The 20,058-nt window shown below is 42.0% G+C and overlaps 1 protein-coding gene across 2 annotated transcripts in view; it reads left to right on the forward strand.

Annotated features, from left to right (window-relative positions):
- Positions 1-20,058, forward strand: part of ADAMTS12 (ADAM metallopeptidase with thrombospondin type 1 motif 12) — a 383,295-nt gene that overhangs the window by 8,388 nt on the left and 354,849 nt on the right. For both annotated transcript variants that reach the window (XM_027092637.1, XM_027092636.1), the window contains exon 2: positions 10,674-11,035. In XM_027092637.1, the coding sequence (XP_026948438.1) occupies positions 10,674-11,035 (362 nt within the window). The remainder of the gene's footprint in view (positions 1-10,673; positions 11,036-20,058) is intronic.

Genomic DNA, 20,058 nt, shown 5'->3' on the forward strand with positions numbered 1-20,058 from the left:
TGTGGCTCACGGGCTCTAGAGCGCAGGCTCAGTAGTTGTGGCGCATGGACTTAGTTGCTCCACGGCATGTGGGATCTTCCCAGACCAGGGCTTGAACCCATGTCCCCTGCATTGGCAGGCGGATTCTTAACCACTGTGCCACCAGGGGAGCCCAGAAGAAGAATTTATTAAAGGGATCCTGGATTGCTCAAAGAAATGCCAGGAGAGCTGAGAGCCAAGTGTGGATGCTTTGCAGGAGGAACAAAGGTCAGAATATGGCTGCCTCTGCGGCCACTGCCTCTGCCGTGTCCTAGACACTTCAGCTTGTGATGCTCATCCACTGGGGCTAGATGCTGGGTGCTGCTTGCGAGCCCCATCTCCTCCTTCATCTCGGGGCCGCTACCATAATCCCTGCTTCTTAGTATCTCTGCTTCTGGATTCAAAGTCAAGGCAGTGCTTCTGATGAATGAAGCGTGAGTGTATGGGTTGCTCCAGAGCTGCTAGACTGGTGAGGGACATGCTTCCTGCACTTGCATCTTCTCTCCTGGGAGGTGGGCTCTGTTCCCAAGACCCATGATGAGGAACTCCCTAAATGTGGTAAAGACGTTCAGATGCAAGGCAGCCATAGGAACAACAAATGGTCATCTTTACATCTACTGTATGAATGATGCAGCTAGACCTGGTGGAGGATACAGAGGTGAATCACACCTAGAACTTGCCTTCAGAGGCCTTATAGACTTGGAATTCTCTTCCTTTTAACGTGTACATTTATTTGGCACCATAGTTTGCAAAGCCCTCTCATTGTCATTGTTTCATTAGCTCCTCCCAATAGCCATGTAAGGTAGACAGAACTGGTATTATCTCTATTTTATACTGGAAGAAGCTAAGAAGTTAGGTGATGAACCCAAGGTCCCACTGCTGGTGAGTGGCAGAGCGGGAACTTGGCCTGTCCTCTGATTCCAGGCCCAACGTCAACCAGAAGTAAGACGTGATCACAAATATTTTGCTTCATTGATTCCTAGGCATGCGGTTTTCCCCCACATTTTTTTTATGTTAACAAAACAAGCCTTTATTTTTAACTTTTCATCACAGAAATTTTCAAATGTACACTGAAGAAAATAATATAATAAACTCCCATTACCCAGCACTTCAATAATTACAAATTATGGCTACTTTTGTTTCATCTATAATCCCCCCTCACTCCCACCTCCGCCCCCAGTATTTTATTTTATTTATTTATTTTTATTTATTTATTTTTTAAAACTTATTTATTTTTGGCTGTGTTGGGTCTTCGTTGCTGTGCGTGGGCTTTCTCTAGTTGTGGCGAGCAGGGGCTTCTCTTTGTTGTGGTGCGCGGGCTTCTCATTGCGGTGGCTTCTCTTGTTGTGGAGCACGGGCTCTAGGCACGTGGGCTTCCGTAGTTGTGGCACATGGGCTCAGTAGTTGTGGTTCGTGGGCTCTAGAGCGCAGGCTCAGTAGTTGTGGTGCATGGGCTTAGTTGCTCTGTGGCATGTGGGATCTTCCCGGACCAGGGCTTGAACCCCTGTCCCCTGCATTGGCAGACGGATTCTTAACCGCTGCACCACCAGGGAAGCCCCACCCCCAGCATTTTAGAGCAAATAGGCTTCCTTAAAAGATAGGACTTTTAAACTTAGTGATTACACACTTCACATGTCTGTTTCTCTTTTATCACCTCACCGAGACACTAGATAGAGTATGGTGCCATTTTATGCAAATTTTTTTAAATTGAGGTATAATTGATATATGACATTCCACTCAGGTGTACAACATAATGATTCAATATTTGTATACAGGGCTTCCCTGGTGGCGCAGTGGTTGAGAGTCCGCCTGCCGATTCAGGGGACACGGGTTCGTGCCCTGGTCCGGGAAGATCCCACATGCCATTGTGCAGCTGGGCCCGTGAGCCATGGCCGCTGAGCCTGTGCATCTGGAGCCTGTGCTCCGCAATGGGAGAGGCCACAATAGTGAGAGGCCCACGTACCGCAAAAAAAAAAAAAAAAATTAAAAAAATATTTGTATACAGTGAAAATTATCACCACAATGTTTAGTTAACATTTGTCACCATAAAATGTTAAAGATTGTTTTTCTTATAATGAGAACAACATTTAAATTTGCAATAGAGTATTATTGACTATAGTAACCATAGTGTACATTACATCCCTATGACATACTTATTTTATAATTAGAAGTTTATAGCTCTAGATCCCCTTCACCCATTTTGCCCAACCCCACAAGTCTCCTCCTATCTGGCAACCACTGATCTGCTTGGTAGATCTATGAATTCAGTTTTATGTCTATTTTTTCAGTTGTTGTGTCTTTTAGATTCCACATATAAGTGAAATCATACAGTATTTGCCTTTACCTGTCTGGCTTATTTCACTGAGCATAATATCCTCAAGGTCCATTAGTGTCTCAAATGGCAAGATTATATCCTTTTTTAATGCTGAGTAGTATAATTCTGTGTGTGTGTGTATGTGTGTATATATATATATATATATATATATATATATATATATATATGCCATATCTTTCATATTCATTTATCTACTGATTGACACAGTTGTTTTTTCTCATATCTTGGCTATTGTAAATAATGCCACAATGAACATAAGGTATGTATATCTTTTTGATTAGAGTTTTTGTTTTTTTCAGATAAATAACCAGAAATGCTGGATCACATGGTATTTCTATTTTTAATTTTTTGTTTTCCAAAAAAATTTGGATAAATTTTACTTATTTTTTCTGCCTAATTGTTCTAGCTAGGAACTCCAAAATATGTCAAATGAAAGTCCTATGAGTGAGCATTCTTTTCTTGTTCCTGATCTTAGAAGAAAAACTTTCAGCTTTTTACCATTGAGTATGTCATATATGGCCTAGGTTATACTGAGGTAGGTTTAGTCTACACCCACTCTGTTGAGAGTTTTTATCATAAACAGATGTTGAATCTTGTCAGATGTTTTTTCTGCATCTATTAATACAAGCATGTGATTTTTCTCTTTTATTTTGTTAGTGTGCTGTATCATGTTGATGGATTTGAAGACGTTGACCATCCTTGCATTGCTGGAATAAATCCCCTTTGATCATGGTGTATGATCCTTTTAATGTATTGTTAAATTCAGCTTGTTAATATTTTGTTTCGGATTTTTGAAATCTGAATGAAAGAGATTTCTGTGCATTAGTTTTGTATCCTGCTACTTTGCAAATTCATTGATTAGATCTAGTAGTTTTCTGGTAGCATCTTTAGGATTCTTTATGTATAGTATCATGTCATCTGCAAACAGTGACAGCTTTACTTCTTCTTTTCTGATTTGGATTCCTTTCATTTCTTTTTCTTCTCTGATTGCTATGGCTAAAACCTCCAAAACTATGTTGAATAATAGTGGTGAGAGTGGGCAACCTTGTCTTGTTCCTGATCTTAGAGGAAATGGTTTCATTTTTTCACCATTGAGAATGATGTTGGCTGTGGGTTTGTCATATATGTCCTTTTTTATGTTGAGGTAAGTTCCCCCTATGCCTACTTTCTAGAGGGTTTTTAGCATTAATGGGTGTTGAATTTGGTCAAAAGGTTTTTCTGCATCTATTGAGAAGATCATATGGTTTTTATCCTTCAATTTGTTAATATGATGTATCATGTTGATTGATTTGTGTATACTGAAGCATCCTTGCCTTCCTGGGATAAATCCAACTTGATCATGGTGTATGATCCTTTTAATGTGCTGTTGAATTCTGTTTGTTAGTATTTTGTTGAGGATTTTGCATCTATGTTCATCAGTGATATTGGCCTGTAGTTTTCTTTTTTGTGACATCTTTGTCTGGTTTGGGTATCAGGGTGATGGTGGTCTCATAGAATGAGATTGGGAGTGTTCCTCCCTCTGCTGTAATTTGGAAGAGTTTGAGAAGGATTGGTGTTAGCTGTTCTCTAAATGTTTGATAGAATTTGCCTGTGAAGCTATCTGTCCTGGGCTTTTGTTTGTTGGAAGATTTTAATCACAGTCTCAATTTCAGTGTTTTTGTGGTTGGTCTGTTTATATTTGCTATTTGTTCCTTATTAAGTCTTGGAAGGTTGTACTTTTCTAAGAATTTGTCCATTTCTTCCAGGTTGTCCATTTTATTGGCATATAGTTGCTTGTAGTAATCTCTCATGATCCTTTTTATTTCTTCAGTGTCCATTGTTACTTCTCCTTTTTCATTTCTACTTCTGTTGATTTGAGTCTTCTCTGTTTTTTTCTTGATGAGTCTGGCTAATCATTTATCAATTTTCTTTATCTTCTCAAAGAACCAGCTTTTAGTTTTATTGATCTTTGCTATTGTTTCTTTCATTTCTTTTTCATTTATTTCTGATCTGCTCTTTATGATTTCTTTCCTTCTGCTAACTTTGGGGGATTTTTGTTCTTTTTTCTCTAATTGCTTTAGGTGTAAGGTTAAGTTGTTTATTTGAACTGTTTCTTGTTTCTTGAGGTAGGATTGTATTGCTATAAACTTCCCTCTTAGTACTGCTTTTGCTGCATTGCATAGGTTTTGTGTCGTCGTGTTTTCATTGTCATTCATTTCTAGGTAAGTTTTGATTTCCTCTTTGATTTCTTCAGTGATTTCTTGGTTATTAAGTAGCATATTGTTTAGCCTCCGTGTGTTTGTATTTTTTATAGATTTTTTTTCCTGTAATTGATATCTAGTCTTATAGTGTTGTGGTCGGAAAAGATACTTGAGATGATTTCAATTTTCTTAAATTTACCAAGGCTTGATTTGTGACCCAAGGTATGATCTATCCTGGAGAATGCTGCATGAGCACTTGACAAGAAAGTGTGTTCTATTGTTTTTGGATGGAATGTTCTATACATATCAATTAAGTCCATCTTGTTTCATGTATCATTTAGAGCTTGTGTTTCCTTATTTATTTTCATTTTGGATGATCTGTCCATTGCTGAAAGTGGGGTGTTAGAGTCCCCAACTATTCTTGTGTTACTGTCTATTTCCCTTTTTATGGCTCTTAGCATTTGCCTTATGTGTTGAGGTGCTCTTTTTGTGGGTGCATAAATATTTCCAATTGTCATATCTTCTTCTTGGATTGACCCCGTGATCATTATGTAGTGTCCTTCTTTGTCTCTTGAAATAGTCTTTCTTTTAAAGTCTATTTTGTCTGATAGGAGACTTGCTAGTCCAGCTTTCTTTTGATTTGCATTTGCATGGCATAACTTTTGTCCATCCCCTCACTTTCAGTCTGTATGTGTCCCTAAGTCTGAAGTGGGTCTCTTGCAGACAGCATATATATGGGTCTTGTTTTTGTATCCATTCAGCCAGTCTATGTCTTTTGGTTGGAGCATTTAATCCATTTACATTTAAGGTAGTTATCAATATGTATGTTCCTATTACCATTTTCTTAATTGTTTTGGATTTGTTATTGTAGGTCTTTTCCTTCTCTTGTGTTTCCTGCTAGAGAGGTTCCTTTAGCTTTTGTTGTTAAGCTGGTTTGGTGGTTCTGAATTCTCACTTTTGCTTGTCTGTAAAGGTTTTAATTTCTCTGTCAAATCTGAATGAGATCCTTGCTGGGTAGAGTAATCTTGCTTGTAGTTTTTCCCTTTCACCACTTTAAATATGCCCTGTCACTCCCTTCTGGCTTGCAGAGTTTCTGGTGAAAGATAAGCTGTTAACATTATGGGGATTCTGTTGTATGGTATTTGTTGTTTTTCCCTTGCTGCTTTTAATATATTTTCTTTGTATTTAATTTTTGATAGTTTAATTAATATGTGTCCTGGCATGCTTCTCCTTGGATTTATCCTGTATGGGACTCTCTGCACTTCCTGGACTTGGTTGAGTATTTCCTTTCCCATATTAAGGAAGTTTTCAACTATAATCTCTTCAGATATTTTCTCAGTCCCTTTCTTTTTCTCTTTGTCTTCTGGGACCCCTATAATTCGAATATTATTGTGTTTAATGTTGTCCCAGAGGTCTCTGAGACTGTCCTCAATTCTTTTCATTCTTTTTTCTTTAATCTGCTCTGCGGTAGTTATTTCTACTCTTTTATCTTCCAGGTCCCTTATCTGTTCTTCTGCCTCAGATATTCTGCTATTGATTCCTTCTAGAGAATTTTTAATTTCATTTGTTGTGTTGTTCATCATTGTTTGCTCTTTAGTTTTTCTAGGTCCTTGTTAAAAGTTTCTTGTATTTTCTCCATTCTATTGCCACGATTTTGGATCATCTTTACTACCATTACTCTGAATCCCTTTTCAGGCAGACTACCTATTTCCTCTTCATTTGTTTGGTCTGGTGGCTTTTTACCTTGTTCCTTCATCTGCTGTGTGTTTCTCTGTTTTCTCATTTTGCTTAACTTACTGTGTTTGGGGTCTCCTTTTCACAGGCTGCAGGTTCATAGTTCCCGTTGTTTTTGGTGTCTGCCGCAGGGGGTAAGGTTGGTTCAGTGGGTTGCGTAGGCTTCCTGTTGGAGGGGACTGGTGCCTGTGCTCTGGTGGATGAGGCTGGATCTTGTCTTTCTTGCAGGACCACATTCGGTGGTGTTTTGGGGTGTCTGTGACCTTATTATGATTTTAGGCAGCCTTTCTGCTAATGGGTGGTGTTGTGTTCCTGTCTTGCTAGTTGTTTGGCATGTCTAGCTAGGGTGTCCAGCACTGTAGCTTGCTGGTTGTTGAGTGGAGGTGGGTCTTAGCATTGAGATAGACATGTCTGGGAGAGCTTTTTCTGTTTGATGTTACATGAATCCGGGAGGTCTCTGGTTGACCAATGTCTGGAACTCAGCTCTCCCACATCAGAGGCATAGGCTTGACACTCGGCTGGAACACCAACACTTTGTTAGCCACACGGCTCAGAAAAAAAGGAGAAGGAAAGAAAGAAAGAAAGAAAAAAATAATTTTTTTAATTATTAAAAATTAAAAAAATATTTTTAAAGTAATAAACAAAAAAAAAGTAAAGAACGAACAGAACAACCAAACCAAAAAACAAATCCACCAAAGAGAATAAGCGATAGAAACTATATTTAAAAAAAAAAAAAAAGGACAGACAGAACCCTAGGACAAATGGTAAAAGCAAAGCTATACAGACAAAATCACACCAAGAAACTTACACATACACAGTCAGAAAAAGAGAAAAAGGGGAAAAATTATATATCTATACTAAAAAAGAAAAAAGGAAGAGAGCAACCTAATCAATAAACAAACCTACCAATGATAATAAGCTCTAAATACTAAACTAAGTGAAACATAAATCCAGAAACAAATCTGATGCAGAAAGCAAACGCCAAGTCTGCAGTTGCTCCCAAAGTCCACCTCCTCAATTTTGGGATGTTTCATTGTCTATTCAGGTATTACACAGATGCCGCGTGCATCAAGTTGACTGTGGAGATTACCTGAGGGCGTCTGTTCTTCGACCAGACAGGATGGGGTTAACGAAGCAGCTGATTAGGGGGCTCTGGCTCACTCAGGCCCGGGGGAGGGAGGGGTACGGATGTGGGGTGAGCCTGTGGCAGCAGAGACCAGCATGACATCGCAACAGCCTGAGGCGTGCCGTGTGTTCTCCCTGGGAGGTTGTCCCTGCATCATGGGACCCTGGCAGTGGCGAGCTGCACAGGCTCCCAGGAGGGGAGGTGCGGACAGTGACCTATGCTTGCACACAGGCTTCTTGGTGGCTTCAGCAGCAGCCTTAGCGTTTCATGCCCGTCTCTGGGGTCTGCGCTGATAGCCACAGATCGCGCCAGTCTCTGGAGCTTGTTTAGGCGGTGCTCTGAATCCCCTCTCCTCGCACACCCTAAAACAATGGTCTGTTGCCTCTTCGGCAGCTCCAGACTTTTTCCCGGACTTCCTCCCAGCTAGCCGTGGCACACTAGCCCCTTCAGGCTGTGTTCACACAGCCAACCCCAGTCCTCTCCCTGGGATCTGGCCTCCGAAGCCCAAGCCTCAGCTCCCAGCCCCCGCCCATGCCGGCAGGTGAGCAGACAAGCCTCTCAGGCTGGTGACTTCTGATCAGCACCGATCCTCTGTGCGGGAATCTCTCTGCTTTGCCCTCTGCACCCCCATTGTTGCGCTGTCCTCCATGGCTCTGAAGCTTCCTCCCTCCGCCACCCCCACAGTTTCCACCCTCGAAGGGGCTTCCTAGCGTCTGGAAACTTTTCCTCCTTCACAGCTCCTTCCCAGAAGTGCAGGTCCCGTCCCAATTCTTTTGTCTGTTTTTTCTTTTGCCCTACCCAGGTACATGGGGAGTTTCTTGCCTTTTGGGAAGTCTGAGGTCTTCTGCCAGCGTTCAGTAGGTGTTCTGTAGGAGTTGTTCCACATGTAGATGTATTTCTGATGTATTTGTGGGGAGGAAGGTGATTTCCATGTCTTACTGCTCTGTCATCTTGAAGGTTTCCCCATGACAGTATTATTGACTATATTCCCCACACTGTATATTTCATCCCCATAACTCATTTGGTAACTGGAAGTTTGTACCTCTTAATCTCCCTCATCTATTTCACTCATCCCCCTACCCCTTCCCCTTTGGCAACCACCTGTTTATTCTCTGTATCTATGAGTCTGTTCTGTTTTGTTATGTTTGTTCATTTGTTTTGGTTTTTAGATACCATATATAAGTGAGATCATACGGTATTTATCTTTCTCTTATTTCACTTAGCATTATACCTTCTAGGTTCATCCATGTTGTCACAAATGTGAGATTTCATTCTTTTTTATGCCTAGTAATATTTTATGGCTGAGTAATATTCCATTGTATATATACGTCACATCTTCCTTATCCATTCATCTATTGATAGACGCTTATGTTGCTTCCGTATCTTGGCTGTTGTAAATAATGCTGCTATGAACATTGGGGTGCATATATGTTTTCAAATTAGTGCTTTTGTTTTCTTTGGAGAAATACCGAGAAGTGGAATTGCTGGATCATATGGTAGTTCTATTTTTAGTTTTTTGAGGAACTGCCATACTGTTTCCCATAGGGTCTGCAGCATTACATTACATTCCCCCCAACAGTGTACCAGGGTTGCCTTTTCTCCACATTCTCGCCAATAGTTGTTATTTGTTGTCTTTTTGATGATGGCCATTCTGACAGGTGTGAGGTAATATCTCATTGTGGTTTTGATTTGCATTTCCCCAATGATTAGTGATGTTGAGCATCTTTTAATGTGCCTGTTGGCCATCTGTATGACTCCTTTGGAAAAATGTCTGTTCAGGTCCTCTGCCCGTTTTTTTAACTGGGTTGTTTTTTGATGTTGTCTCTCCTATATTTCATCCAAGGCACAGATGAACGACAAGTGTGTTTGAAGGCAGTTGTCTGGAAAAGAACTCTTTTGTAATTGTACCCTATCAAGTCCAGTTCTTTTGTTTAGCCAGCTACAAATGTGTTCACTGCTACATCCACACAAATGAATTGGGTACCTGTGATGTGCAAGATTCTGGCCTCTAAAGGGTTTGGGAATAAATAATATAATAAACAAAAGGCTTTGTAAAATTGGGCTGTTCTGGGAGCTACAGAAAGTAAGGACATGGGGGTTCAGGGGAGGGAGAAAGAACTTTAAGCAAGGACATTAGGAGAAAGAAGAGGGAGAATTTGAGTTGGGACTTTAAAAAATAAGCATAAGATTATGTTAAACATAAGATTTTGATAGAGAGTGTGAAAGACATTGTAGTTGGGGAGGTAACTTGAACAAAGTAACACAAGTTACAAAGTGCAAGAGGTACAGCTGGGAGGTGGAAATAGAAAAGTAGAAAAAAGTAGAATTTTTTTCCTCTTTCTCTCTCTCCTTCTCCCTCTCCTTCCCCTTTTGTTTTCTTCTTTCCTTCCTTCCCTCCCTCTTTTTTTTTTTTTTTTTGCCTGAAGCAAAAGATTCGTTTATCTGCGTTTAAGTGGTTAATGGTTTGCTTTAAGTAGTCTGTAATCCAGAGCCTGATGCTTACTCCTTACTAGTTAGATTCCTTGTTATTCTCAAACAGGAGAATGAAGAGGCAGTGGTGGAGATTTCAATTTGAGGAAGTCAAAAGGTGTCTGTGTTCTCGTGTGTGGAAGCAAGGAAGAAGTGTGTGTGTCTTGCATTTCTAAAGTGGCAATTTTCATATTTTGACCCCATGCCTCTGATCCTAGTACGTTCCCTTACCATTTTATGTTGTATATTTTATAAAAATAAAAAAGAAACCCCCAAGTTCTTTTAAGTACTCATTGCTACATTACAGAACACTTGTGCTGTAACCGTGCAAGGTTTGTCAGAGTGTACATGATGGGTTCACTGCGCTTTTGCAGTTTTCCTCCAACATGACTTAACTGGAAATTCCAGAGGCATTTACACTCCTTATGTGAAGCCCTGTGATTTGTATTAACGAACTCTAGACCTGAAATGTTCCTGTTTGTCATAATGATCTTGCCCCTTTCCTAACCATATTCCTCATGAGTTAATTCTTGTCTTAGTTTGTCTCCAGTAAAACATCTGACATCCAGAGCTATGTCTTGGTGTCAGCTCAGAGAGCCACCTGTCATCTATGAGACAGTCCCAGGTAAATTTGTGTTGTTCGGGGAATTTGATATTGATGGTGTTTGTATGGTGGAAACGATCTCTACACTTCAACAGTGGGATTTTGCAATCAACAGGGTAAAATCTAAGTTCCAAACAAGGTGTATTTGTCTTGCCACAGACTCAGCAGGGATCTCTTAGGCTTATTCTGCATCTCCTTTTTTTCCAGAGCATTTTGTCAAGGCCCTGCCAGAATACCACGTGGTGGCTCCTGTCCGAGTCGACGCGAGCGGAAATTTTCTATCTTATGGCTTGCACCATCCTGTCACCAGCAGCAGGAAGAAGAGAGATTTGGATGGCCCAGAGGACCGGGTGTACTATAGAATTTCTCATGAGGAGAAGGACCTGTTTTTTAACTTGACGGTCAATCAGGGATTACTTTCCAAAAGCTACATCGTGGAGAGGAGATATGGGAACCTCTCCCATGTGAAGATGGAGGCTTCCTCGGGTCCCCCCTGCCATCTCAGGGGCACAGTTCTGCAGCAAGGCACCAGAGTTGGGACTGCAGCCCTCAGTGCCTGCCATGGACTGGTGAGTCCCCTTACTTCTCTGCGCTCAGTCCCTGACTGTCGTGGTCTGCACACCCACTGCCAGTGGGTTCGTAGATGCATTTAACGCATAGGAATTGAGCACTTGTGGTGTGCATGGTCCGGGCTTCATAACAGGCTGGGGAGAAAATGCATAAAATTAAAATCAGTCTGGGTGGTACGGGGAATATGGTCATTGAGGGTCCAGGAAGAACTTCAACCAGGAATATCAGGGCAAGGAGAGGAGGGGATCGGAGTTGGGTCTTCAACCTCCGAGGCAGCTCTGAGCGTGCTGGTGACTGACTGGGTGGCCAGCCCCTTCTGAGTGCGAGGCTTACAGATGGGATGGTGATGGCAGCAGCTGCTACGATCTAATTGTTGACTGCGGGTAGTTTATAATCAGATTTCATGTGGGCCCTTGGGCTGTCAGTTGATTCCTTTGTGCCTCTGTTTTCTCCTCCGTAAAGTGGAGATAATGATAGCACCCAACTCACAGAGCAGGGGTTGGCAAACTACAGCCCACAGGCCAAATCTGGACCACCTCTTGTTTCTATAAATAAAACTTTATTGAAACACAGATATGCCCATGTGTTTATATTGTCTACGGCTGCTTTTGAGCTGCAAGAGCAGAGCTGGGTGGTCAGGATAGAGACCGTATGGGGCCACGAGGCCCCAGATATTTGCCATCTGGTCTTTGCAGAAAAAGTTTGCTGACCCCTGTAATAGAGTACTGTGAGCATTAAATGAATTCATATATATATAAATCTTAGAAGAGTATTTAGTAAATAGTAGATAATGAAGATTGGCTGCTATTATTATTATTTCTATTTATAACCTGCCAGACACTGGAACGTGTGGCTTATTATGTGATTTACATACACTGTCCTCTCTACAATGTCCCCCCACCCCGCCACCAGTTTAGCTGTGTTTTAACAGATGATGCAGTTTGGAGATGTTGAATATCTTTACTGTGCTGTTGTTAATTTGAGCCCGAGTCTTTCAACTGTTCTGTGCTGCCTCTCAAAATGTGACCAAGCTTGTTTTTCAAAATTTAAACCTTAAAAAAAAAGTGGGCCCTTTGTTCCCCCTTACTTCTAGCAGCGACGACAGTGACAGCCCCACTGGCAGCTGCTTGGAGAACAATGCCTAGGACTTATGTTGAGGTTTCATCATGCTGGAGTAGGGGGCAGGTACCAGCACTAACCAGGGGTACTTAGGGACTGACTGCAGGCGGAAAGCCTCCGGAGTCCTGGGGACAGTTGTGGCAGAGACTTGGGCATCGGCCTTGGCACCTGTACCTGGGCTTTTTTTTTTTTTAATATAAATTTATTTATTTATTTATTTGTTTGTTTGTTTATTTCTGGCTGCATTGGGTCTTTGTTGCTGCACACGGGCTTTCTCTAGTTGTGACGAGCAGGGGCTCCTCTTCGTTGCGGTGCGTGGGCTTCTCATTGCGGTGGCTTCTCTTGTTGTGGAGCACGGGTTCTAGGCATGTGGGCTTCAGTAGTTGTGGCACGTGGGCTCAGTAGTTGTGCCTCGTGGGCTCTAGAGCACAGGGTCAGTAGTTGTGGCGCATTGGCTTAGTTGCTCCGCGGCATGTGGGATCTTCCTGGACCAGGGTTCAAACCCGTGTCCCCTGCGTTGGCAGGTGGATTCTTAACCACTGTGCCACCAGGGAAGTCTGACCGGGGTTGTTTTGCTGGGCAAACCCGCTAGTGGCGTTCACATTCCTACAGGAAGCGCTCATCTCAAATCCTCCCATCCTTACTGCCAGTTTGATAAGAACCCTGCTCTTCATAATTTAAGAGTCTGTTTATCCTGTACCTGTCTAGTTTGGCTTTGCTTGAAAACTGTGGGAAAATTAATGTAAAACATTGTACATCAGTTTATAGGTACCAAGAAAGTTCAATGTTCTGAAGGACCTCTGGGGATGAATCGTTTTGTACGATAAGTAGAAAGTCTTGCTTTGCCATTTTTTGGTAAATCTAGATTTTCATATGTAGCTATTTATCATTTCATAAATGACACAAAATAAAAAAAGATGCCCTATTCTTTTCTTCTTCTCCCAGGGTCTCATACAGTGCTTGGTTGAACCAGGGGATATCTCCTGGCTCCATGGTCCTAATCCTCTGGGTTTCCTCTGGGTTCATATCACATTTTCCCTTTCCAATTTCTGCTTTCATTTCTATGAGACAACCCTGGAAGCATCAGTGTCACCTGATCCTCTACGACTAGGGTAACAGAAGAAAGAGCCCTTGTTCTAGAAGGACAGGCACATAGGAGTGAAGTGATCCACAAAACAAACATGCAAAAGCCACACTGCTCCAGAGAACACTGATGGGGGAGCCCACATATAGTCACTACCATTAACCATTCATAAACCGTTATCGTGCTCATAAAATCCTAGGAAGTTTAAATGCCATTGCCTTTCTGTGGCCTAGAGCAGTTTGGTCTGTGACTTCACAGAATCAACATCACCTGGGATTTCATTAAAAAGGCAAATTCATGGGCTCCACTTCAGAACCGGTGCATCAGAATCTCTGGGGGTGGGCAGAAACCTATGTGAGTGTGTTTTAACAGCTTTACTGAGATGTAATTCACATACATACAATTTACCCACCTAAAGTATACAGTCCAATGGCTTTAAATATGTTCACAGGGTTGTGCAGCCCTCACCACAATAGATTTTAGAACATTCTCATTAGCCCCCGAAGAAACCCCTTAGCAGTCGCTCTCCAATCCTCCCATCTCCCCTCCTCCGTGGGAGCCTCAAATCTACTTTTGGTGTCTGTTAACTGCTTTCTTTGAAACCTTTGATTTAATGACCTCTTCAGGAGATTCTGATGCTCCCTAAAGGCCTGGACTAGGGCAGTCATTCTTAACCCAGGCTGAACATTAGATCAACTAAGGCTTTTTTTTTTAATTGACATATAGTTGATTTACAATACTGTGTTTATTTCAGGTATACAGCAAAGTGATTCAGTTATATATATATATACGTATATATATATATATATATATTTCAGATTATTTTTCATTATAGGTTATTACAAGTTACTGAATAGTTATTCCCTGTGCTGTATAGTAGTACCTAAGGAGCTTTAAAAAAGTACCCATGCCACAACCCCATGTTCCAGATGCTCTGATTTGACTGGTCAGTGGGGGTGGAGCCCAGGCATCAGTATTTTTAAAAGCTCTCTAGGAGATTCCGATGTGCATTAGGTGTTGCCAATCACTGGATTAGTGCGAGTGGGTATTAATTAGCAGTATTAGCCAGTATTGCTCTAAAGTAGCCGCTCACCCCAGGTGATTCTAGCGTGCAGCCAGGGTTGAGGACCATTGCCCTCAATTTCTCCCTACTTCCATCTTGTTTTCTCTAAGGGAAATTGCATACTGTTTAGCATTATTCCAGGCTTGGGAATAGAATACTGGGAGCTTTGCAATTTCTAATGGCCCCAGAGAGCTGCAGGATCCACCATGTGGCCATTTTCAGGTTCAGATTTCAGGTTCGTGCTAAGCACAGGAGCACAAAGAAACGAATGTGAACCAATAGACTTATGTGGTGGCCAAGATGATGGAAAGTTTTAGATCTAAATCACTGAATGATGTTTCTCCAGGAGAACCAGTCCACTGGGATTATTTTGGATCTTTTCACACATAATTGGACAATTAATGGATGATTATAAAAAAGGCACCGAAAGCCCAATGAGTTCGTTTTGTGAGCACACAAGTTGGCTGGCTTCAAGCTCATTTGCTCACGTGCCATCATTTCACAGTGCTCATCTACAGTGGTTCTAGTCAAAAGGTAGTGGTTGAACTTGCATCTGATTTCTCCTGGCCAGTTGTCTGGGGCCTGATCTCCGGGATATTTATTTTCCTTTTCACCCAGGGACGACCCCACACTCAGATTCACAGGATGGCAGGCTTAGGATATGCTGCCTCTAAGCCTCCCAGCACTCCTAGGGACAGAGGTGGCATTGGGGAAGGCTTTCTGAGGCAGGAAACCCTCTTGTGTGGAGCAGGACATTTGCTTCTTTTTCATATGGCTCAGGGCTGGCATATTCTTTGCTTCAGATGGGCTCATCCTAATGTTGGAGGCTGTGTTCTCTTGGAGTTTTCTATAATTTGAGGTTCATCTAGTCTCCCTTGGAGAAGACTCAGATGGTTACAAACTGAAGACCCAAGAAAGGTCACCCATGACAAGATGTGGGATGACCTCCTTCCTCCAGTTAATATCCTCTCACACGGCTCTGGTACCCATCCTCTTGGAAGCTGCTTTCAGACCGGGTCAGTCCCTGTCTGAAAGTTGGCTCAGCAACTTTCTCTCTGTCATCTTCACCATTTTCACCATCTTTTCCCCTCAACACTTGTATACACTTTGAAGTTATGGAATTTGTTTCTTTTGAACAGTTTAGTTGATTTGTTTTATTCTATGTTCTTTGATAGAGAAACTGTATTCTTTAATCAATTAGATTCGGAATTCATCCGCAGTGGGAGTTGTTACCTGTGAGAACCCTGGGGTGGTGCTGGGTTTGCTGTTATCAAGGGCCCTACAAGATGTGTTGCAGGCTAGTTTGCCGTTCGTATTTCAGTTTAGATTTCTGGACTGGGAGGATAGTGCAAGGTGTTAGACTCCACACTTACGTGTGATACAGGATTGGGGTTCTGCCTCTTCATGGAGTACCCCACTTCCCCCAAGGGGCTTGGGCTAGGCATGCACTATCTAGACTGCATACTTGAGTCAGTAAAAAATTATTTTTAATTTTTACTCACAGTCAGGCACAGTATTTCTCAGCTCAGTCTTTATTAAAGTGAGTACAGTTCTTGGCTCCATTCTAAACCCTAGCCTCAATTCCAGGCCCTGCTGAGGAGTTGAAGGCTGACCCCTAATCTGAATAGCAGGGTTATTCAACTTCAACTCCTACTCAACTCTCTTTCGCTTTCCCTTTGGGCCTATTGAGATTTCCTGTCTTGTTTCAAGCTCAACTATGGATTAAAATTTTGAAAAGGTGTTATTTTTAGTTTTTTTAGAGTTAAACTTTTTATCTTGAGATAGTTGTAGTTTCATATGCCGTTGTAAGAACCTATACAGAGAGGTCCCCTTCCCCCCCAGTGGTAACATCTTGCAAAATTACTATATAATATCATAGACAGGATCTGACATTGATACAGTCAAGATGCCCAACATTACCATCAAAACAATCACTCATGTCGTCCTTTTAGGCACACTCATTTCCTTCCTGCCTCCATTCTCTTTTGAGTTAATTTTTGTTTAAAGTGTGAGACTTAGGTAAAGGCTCATTCCCTTTCTTCCTCCCTCCCTCCCTCCCTTCCATCCTTCCTCCTTTTTCTTCTCTTTTTTTTTGCCTATGGATGTCTGATTGCTCTAGCACCATATTTTAAAAGGCTACCTTCCCTCTATTGAATTGCTTCTGCACTTGTCAAAAATCAGTTGGACATATTTCTGTGAGTCTATTTCTGAGTTTTATGTTCTAGTCTACCAATAGAATTTTCATTCCTATGTCTTCATTACTATTGCTTTAAAATCAGTATTGAAATCAAGTAGACTGATTGCTCCCATTTTATTCTTCTTTTTCAGAATTGTTTTAGTAATTCTAACTTCTTTTCCTTTCCATATAAATTTTAGAATAATCTGACAATAAAAAATTGCTGAGATTTTTTTTGACAGGAATTATATTAAACCTATATATTAATTTGGGGAAATTGACATTTACTACATTAGTCTTCTAATCCATGAACATGGTAGGTCTCTTTCAATTCTGCCCATGAGACCTATCTAGGTTGACTGGTGGAACTGAAAGGTCCACGATGCTTGGTCCTCCCTCTTTCCCAAGGTGACAGTTATACAGCCTTCTGGGGAGGAATTCTAAATTCCACTCTGATGGCATTTCTCACAGGAAATCTTCCAGCTCATCACCCTTATAATATCACCCATTGGGTGGGCTGTCCTTGTGGGGCATCAGACCTACCCCACCCATAGGGTAGTTAGTGTGGGTAGAGAATGAGTCCCTTAAATAGACTCCAACAGTTGCCTTTTTTTCCCCTCTGGGTCAGATAATTTATTTGGGAAAAAAAAATAGTGAACCATTTTTGCAAATTTGTTCCCCTGGTTTGTTTGGTCATATTAATTCTTGCAATATTCTGTTTTGGAAAGTTTCCTGATTCTAAATTAGTCTGGTAGAATGATAGCAATTTCTTCTGTGCTGAGCCTCACTGTCTCCCCATCATGGAAAGATGGGGCTGACCACATTTTATTCATAGGTGAGATTTGGCTCGTCGATTTAGGGCATGCTTGGAGAAGAGTGTCCTGGTGTAACATAAGTTTCTATGCCCCAGTAGTATGATCTATGATTTCTTTTCAGTCTGAAGGACTTCAGTGCCCTTTTAATTTGACTGCCTTTTTACAAGCTTTTAAATGTGCAACCTATCTGGAAAGTTGTGGCAAGAACCTGCTTTTTAGTGACTGTTTTCATTCCAACATGCCCTTTGCAATCTATCTGTCTATCTATCATCATTATATCTATCAATCTAATCATCTAATTATTTGTCTATCTATCATCTATATCCTCTATCTCTATCTCTGTATATGTATGTGACTAACTACTACATTTGTATATCTAACTCTGACATTTCTTGGAACTTCAACTGTCTATCTGCCATTTCCACATGCCTAACAGGAATCTCAAATTTAAGATGTTCAAAGCAACACCCTCAGTTCCCTGCTCCCACACTCTTCCCCATTGCTGTACGTGGTAACTCCATTTTCCCTGTTGCCCAGGTCAAAAACCCATGGAATTATTCTATCATTGACTCATCTCTTTTTCTCACACTCTCTATCTATTCTTATCAGCAAGTCCTATCAGCTCTTCCTTCAAAATATCAATATATTCAGAATTTACCACTCTTGTCACTTCCACAGCTAACCCCCTAGTCCAGAAATTCTCAGCAGGGCTGGTTGTGCCCGCCAAGTGACATTTGGCAATGTCTGGAGACATTTTGGGTTGTCACCACTGGGGGAGGGGAGGATTGCGTCTGGCATCTAGTGAGGCCAAGGATGCTACTAAACTTCCTATAATGCACAAAACAGCCCCACAACAAAGGATTATATGGTCCAAAATGTCAATTGTTCCGAGGCTGAGAAACCGTGCCCTAGTCCTAGTCACCATTCTCTCTCCTCTGGACCATTGCATCGACCTCCCAAGTGGCTCCTCTGCTTCTTCCCTTAACTCCCTACAAGCTATTACTCGCAGAGTGACAAGACTGGACTTCTAAACACATTTATAGAGCAGTGCATTCTTCTGCTTAAAATCTTCTACTGGTTTTAAGTCCACGATGCTTGGTCCTCCCTCCCTCAAGAAAATCCAAATAACTTGCCCTGGCTTCCAAAGCTCCCTCTGATCTGGGGGGCCCACCTCCCTGCACCCCTCTCCCACCATGTTGCCCTCCTGCAGAGTCCTCTAGCCACACTGACCTTCTCTCTGTTTTTCAAAGTATCAGGCACACTCTGGCTTCATTGTCTTTGCATGGACGGTTTCTTCTGCCTACAACACTCTTCCCTCGGATTTCTACATAGCTGCTCCTTCTTCTTCTTCTGTCTTTCAGATCCCAGCTTGTGGTATTCCCTGACTACACAAAGTCTACACTCCTCCGGTATTCTATCGCATTGCCTATTTTATTTTTTAAAAAACCTACAATACCTGATATTTTCTTCTCTTTTTTGCTTAACTTTTCTTCCTCTCACCCTGTCTTGTTTGCACATGTTAAGCTATGTTTCATAATAAACACTCAGTAAATAGTGGTTGAATGGATGTGCATATTTCAGTATTTAGCCTTTATACTGCTCCAAGTTTCTGTAGACCCTCCCAGTCTGTGGCTTCACAATGAGATTATAATTCCTCAGCTACCCGAGCAATGGCTTGAATGCCATCTGTTGAACTCCAGAATGCAGTCTGCTTAAATGTTCCCTGAGCCACTTCTGATGGGTTCCCAGGGTGCTGGCTCCCCATCATGGCTGGGTGATGTTACCTCTGCTACAAGATCCTCCTGGGTCTATCACTCTACAAGCATGGTGACTGCCACCATCATGTTGACTTTGGCAAGGGGACACCGCAATCAACTTTGCTATTCTCTTCTGCATCTCATTCAGGCCTTTTCTTTGTTCTGTAAAACACATCAGAGTCCAAACTATAATTTTCAGCAAGATTTCTTTGAAGGTTTGCATGTAAAAGGAAGAGAAGTACGACACAAATAATAACCTAAAACTGCCAGTCACCTTGGCTGTGCTTAGAGCCTAGGCTGAACTTCAAGAGCATCTCTAACCAAGCACTTGGGCTTTCATCATGTAGCATGAATCACCCTACAGCAATCTCCAGTGTAAGGGATGCCCCTAAACGTAGTTCTCTCCGGAGGCCTGGGTCCAATCATGAGGCTGCTGGGAAAGGATGAAATTTCCCTAGCCTGAGGCCCATCTTTGTTTCTAGTTCTTCTTTCCAGGAGTTCCTTTCAAGGAATATCTACTTTCTTCAGAGGGATGCCCAACCTAAAGGTGCTGGGTCCCACTGGGCAGTTTTTGCGTTACAAACCCTACAAAGGTACCCCATCCAGGGGACCAGTTGGGGCTGACATCCATCTCAGGCTCTGCCAGCCGAACCATGTCCTGGCTCCAGGAGGAAAAGGGGTATTTTTATAATCCTTGTGCTCGAAGAGGAGCATCTTTTTGTAATTTGTCTACTTAGATGCGGTGCTTTTTAAAATTCATCTGTCTGGAGGGGGCATCTGTTAAAATTTCATCTGCCTCCCCTGCAATTGCCCCCTCTTGCAATTTGCACAAATGTGTGCTACTGCAGTAGCCCTGGAGCCCCCTTCCCATAGGACTTGGCTCTGTGGCCCCCAAGTGACAATCACAGGGAGACTCAGCAATCCACGGCCAGTGTGTTCCCCAAAGCCTGAGGTATTCAGTTTCAAATAACAGTGTGGAGAGATGGGGTGTGTGTGCATTAGTAACAG

Source organism: Aethalodelphis obliquidens, unplaced genomic scaffold (genome assembly GCF_003676395.1).
Source record: "Aethalodelphis obliquidens isolate GAN/ISIS:26980383/991018 unplaced genomic scaffold, ASM367639v1 scaffold80, whole genome shotgun sequence".
Lineage (NCBI taxonomy): Eukaryota > Metazoa > Chordata > Mammalia > Artiodactyla > Delphinidae > Aethalodelphis > Aethalodelphis obliquidens.